Source organism: Phocoena sinus, chromosome 8 (genome assembly GCF_008692025.1).
Source record: "Phocoena sinus isolate mPhoSin1 chromosome 8, mPhoSin1.pri, whole genome shotgun sequence".
NCBI lineage: Eukaryota > Metazoa > Chordata > Mammalia > Artiodactyla > Phocoenidae > Phocoena > Phocoena sinus.
The window spans coordinates 39792909-39797848 of NC_045770.1; the positions used below are offsets into that span (position 1 = coordinate 39792909).

A 4940-nucleotide genomic window follows, 5' to 3' on the forward strand; every position below is an offset into this window, starting at 1 on the left:
TTAAAATCATCTGGTCCAACTTTCTCATTCCTCCAGCAGAGGGAAACCACGACAGTCTTAAATGAAGGTCAAAGGACTTGCCAAAAGTCATACAGAAAGTGGTATAAAGACATTAGAACTTAGGTTTCCAACATTTCACACCAGCATGTTGCGATCCCGGAGTTAAAAAGAAGAGGGAAAGCCGAAAGCACCTGAGACAGCTGCTTCAATCTTGGTACCCAATACAAAGCCGATGGTCTGGGTGGCACCACGGTTGTCCCGGCTTTGGGTCTTTTTTATGGTGTGTTGCTTATTGAAGAAAAGGGAGTGTTGAAAGCACTGCCACCAGAGAGCTGTTGTGAGGATGTAACGAGAGGGCCTGGCATGTGTTAAGAAGTTTATTATCATTAGGAAAGTAACAACCAACTAGGAGATTTCAGTGCAGAGGGCAAACCGGCTCTGCTTCTTGCAGCCCAACCCCTGACCATAGCGCTAGGACAGAGTGGGTCAGGCAGAAGGAAAGGTCGACTGCTGTGTTGTTGGATACACCATCATGGGAGGGGAGGCCAAGGCAGTCACCGTCAGCTCTACTGGGTAGGGGGTGGGCGTGCACTGGATGAGAAGGGCCTTCAGTCCCACCTCAGAGTCCCCCATCCTTAAGACAGGAGGGGATGGTCACCTGTGGCTTCCCAGCCCCCAGCTGCCTTCCAGGCCAGGAAGGTGCAGCAGAGCAGAACCGAACGTGGGAGGCTCAGGCACAAGCCCCCAGCCTGTGCTGCTCGTTTCAGCAAGGTCCTAAGGAAGGAGGCTGCCGTGGCCGGGCCTGGCCTACAGCTGGGCAAGTGCAGGAGTGTGTGCAAGGAGGAGGGGCTCTCGGGAAAGAAGCAGCAGGAACAGAGAGAAAGCCAGGAGCGTGTCAGAGAGCCCCCAGGACGGGGCAGGGCTGGCGAAGAGGCGGGCCACAGCCTCATTGGGGTTGACCCCGGCAGGCTTGAACCACTTCTGCAGACACCGCCCGCTGGTCCTGTGCTCTGGGCTTGCCTTGAAGGAGTTGCTCCAGATCTTCTCACATAGGTCAGCCGGGGTGGGGAAGTAATGCAGGAAAGGGTGACAGAGGGCTCTGGCAGGGCAGCGGGGCTTCCCTGAGGGGAGATCCAGGCACGGACAACTTACCCGCTCCTGTCCTCACATCCCCATCATTTGCCCCCGGGGGAGCAGAGGGCTTGCGCCTGCCCTCGGGTGGGGGGCCTCCCGGACCCTGCTTAGCATTGCTCACCCCGCCTCCAGGTCCAGCCGCCGTGCCAGTTGGATTTGCAGGTGTAGGATGTGCGGCAGTCAGCCCACCACTGTTCACAGTCCTCCCGGCACAGGGGCGCGTCCAGAATCCGCTCCGCCTGCCCACGCGGGTCCAGCTGGATGTGGGCATAGCAAGAGGCAAGAATTACACAAGCGCCCATTTAAGGACTATCAATAGCTGCAATGGCACTTGGGTCAGGTACCATCGGAACATATTCTCTTATGAAGTCACTAAATATTATTTTACAAATGAGAATACTGAGGCAGGGTTAAATAGTTTGTACACAGCCCTGTTCCTACAAACAGAAGATGTGACTCAAACAGTCCCTCCATCCTGCTGCTCTCCTGTGACCACTCTCCATGCATGCCATTCTCTAGGGCCAGAGGTGACTTCCTCTCCATCTGTGTCCCCCACAGCGGCCTCTGACTCTGCTCTTGTCCGTAGGGGGGACAGCATCTCCTGTTCCTGCTAGCGTCCTGCGGCTCAGGCTCTTATGAACAGGGCATTGATGGACATGTCTCCTGCCCACCTACCCCCGCCCACTTCTTCCCACCCGCTGGATCCAAGGCCCCAGGTTGGGGGAGCACTCGTAGAAGCAGATGGCCTGCAGGAAGTGCTTCTGACAGTCCGGCATCATCAATCCGCAGTGAACCAAGCTGAAGTTGTAGAGCAGGGACACATCCAGGTGGGCTTCCCAGCTCGTGTTGGCCGTGCAGCAGGCACTGTCCTTCCAGGGGATGCACTGGAGGTGGATGAAGAAACAAAAGGCATGGGGAGTAGGGGCAGAGGGTTGATGAGTGTCTGGGCCAGAAAGGTAAAAATGTCCCCTAGAAGAGGACCCGGCAAGTGGGATGCCTTTAGGCCAGCGACCGCTGGATAGAAGGAATGCCAATAAATAGTCAATATTCACACCCAAAGGGCACCTGCACACTGGCCTCCCCGCAACAGACTGTGAGTCCCCTAAGAAAGGGGCTTCCAAGGTCTCAGATCCTGGGGGTGCGGTAGCAGGGTTGTCCCCAAGACCCAGGGGAATGTGGGGTTGCACTGGGGCAGGGCACCTGCAGCTGAGAAGGGCTCATAGGTACATGCCAGCCATGCCCCTCCTCCCTCATCCCTGTCAATTGCCTTTAGGGACTTGGGGAGGGCTTCCTTAAGTCTTATTTTTTTTTCCAGGGCCTGCTGGTGGGAGGGCAGAGTAGGGGACCTTGCTTGTTGGAATCTAGGCTGAATATCTATGAGTCTCCAGGATCATCACCTGCCCCTGCTCCCTGAGTGGCCGTGCAGCTAGGGATGAAAATAGTAAATCATTTGGCAATTAGCCCCCCACCCCCTCCAGTGGCCTTTGCCAAAACCCAATCTAGGGAACAAAACGAGTCAAGATGGATAGGGATTCAGAAGCCATCTTGGCCTTTGTGTCCCTTCCCTGATCTAAGAAGCCTCCACCCACCCTGCATCCCGTGCCAGCTCCAGCTTCCATACCTCCTCGTAGAGCTTGGCCTCCGGGCTGGGCGCTGGCTTGTGGGGCTTGGCGTTCATGCAGATGTTGAGCAGCTCGCGCCCAGCCCACGTGGGTGGGACTGCCCACAGCCCCAGCAGGAGCTGCCACCAACACCCCATGGCCTGCCGCAGAGAGGAGCTCCGCCTGTGATGGAGAGGACACCTCAATCCACGCCCTCCGTCATCCCTGGGAGCAGGCATGGGCTTCAAGCCTCCCTCAAGTGACCATGATACTTTGGCTGCTTCTAGAACCTTTATCTGAGGCAGCGTCATAAACTATCCAGTGAGGTCTGACACTCACCCCTAACCACCTACAGATGCAGAAACTGAGGCCAGGGAGGGGAAGAGATCGGCCCCAAGGTGAAGGAGGGTCACGGGTAGGACGGTTCCGGCTTTCCCTGGGGGAACTTGCCCTGGCCCTTCTCCACTCAGAGGCAGACTTTCTAACTCAGTGACACATGGGCTGGGAATTCAGAGCTTTGATCTTGAGTAACTGAACAAAGGCTCCGTAACCAGATTCTACATGGGGCCAAAGGCGCAGTGGGACTTGGGTAGTGTGACGAATGCAATCCTCACCCCATAGAGTGCCAACCCTAACGCTAACTCCAGCCCCTCTGAAAGGTCCACACAAGGCCCACAGCTCCTCAAGCATCTGGCCTCATCCGCAGTTCCCTGTGGCCAGAGTCCTTTCCCCTAGAGCAGTGGTCCGCCTCCACCAGCCTCAACCCATCTCAAACCCAGCCGGAGCACAAGGCTGAGGCAGCCGGGCGCCCAGTGGCCTTGCTGGCATCTCACAGCCAGGGAGCGTGCCCAGGCGTGAGCCACCTTGAGTCTTCCACATCCAAAGCTGGTCCCCGTTACTGGAATGAGAAGGCTGGCTTTTCCCTTGATGTTTGTTGTGCCCTGATTCCCACTCTGCCCTGGGTAGTTCTCGTAATGAGAGAGAGTAGAAAGAGAAAAAAAAACAAGTACCCAATGATCCCCCACAGCCGTCACCCACCCAGGAGCCCAGGCCCGACGCCTCTCAGGAACCGGCTGTGGACCCATCGGGATGAACCTGAAAACCTGTGGCTCAGCTCAAGCTGAGAGCCTCAAGCATCGGAGGGGGAGACGCTAGTTCCACCTTCTGAGCCCATCTTTGAGCCTAAATCTAAAGCTGCTCTCTCCCTGCAGCTCCAGTTTCCAGCACGGCCGCGGCCACGGAGTATTTCGAAGAATCAGGTGTGTCAGGTGGACAGAGGAAAATGCCGCCTCTTCTAGCGTTTTCTTCATACTCACTTTCAAAGCAGGAGCGGCGCTCTCCCACCTCCAGAGATTGTGAGGCTGAGGAGACGTCTATGATCTTGCCTATTTATTACCCCTCCGGTTCCTGCTGGGTCCAGGTGCAGGAGCAGAGCCCCAGGTGGCTCCCGTTAACAGCATCTGTCTTACCCACGTGTTGGGGCCTTCTGTGGGCAGAGTCAGGAGGGTTTCGCCTTCCCAGAGAAACAGACCCCATAGAGGGTAAGGTCCCGTGCTCTTTCGTCAGCTACTGAGTTCTGCTCTCAGCTCTGCTGCTTACTAGCTGGCCGACCTTGAGAAAATGCCTTAAACTCTCTGTCCGTTTCTCTACCTGTAGAAAAGGCTGTTATGATGGGACTGTTGGGGAAAAGAAAAGGAAGAGAAAGTTCCTGAAAAGGACTTGGCATCAAGCCTGGCAAAGATAAATCTAAATGATTTTTATTCTTATCCTTTTATCCTACGAAGCCTTTCTCTCTCAGCCCTATTCCAAAGCTCTACCTGCCCCTTCATCAGCTCAGTTACCTGCCATGGACCACCTGGGTTGTAACGGTAGTGATATCTTCTCTCAGCCCACAGGAGCTGGGCTTCCTGCTGGAGTGGAGACTGGGCAGCCCAGTGATGCAGAGATGAAATGGGGCCTCAGGGACCCAAGGATTTAAATGTATGTCCCAAGCCAAAGCAAACAAAACCAAAAAAGTCCCTCCAAACCCAGGAAATGGCCTCCATTAGCATGCAGAGACCGCTGTCCTGTGAGAGACTCTGCAAGTGTCCTCAGCAGTGATGAACTTCACAGGAGCCCCCTCCTCGGCTAAGGAGAGGCCGGAAACTTGGCCACTTAGGAGAGGCTCAAAGATGATGAAAATAATGGAAAAGGAGCCCCTTTTTT

General features: G+C 55.5%; 1 protein-coding gene across 1 annotated transcript; it reads right to left on the reverse strand.

Moving 5' to 3' along the window:
* Positions 1-807: 807 nt before the first annotated feature.
* IZUMO1R (IZUMO1 receptor, JUNO) lies at positions 808-2893 on the reverse strand. The gene is made up of 4 exons (XM_032641137.1): positions 2756-2893; positions 1830-2018; positions 1256-1391; positions 808-1121 (listed from the first exon to the last, which is right to left on the reverse strand). The coding sequence occupies exons 1-4, from the start codon at positions 2891-2893 to the stop codon at positions 808-810; spliced, it is 777 nt and encodes a 258-aa protein (XP_032497028.1).
* Between the last annotated feature and the right edge of the window lie 2047 nt (positions 2894-4940).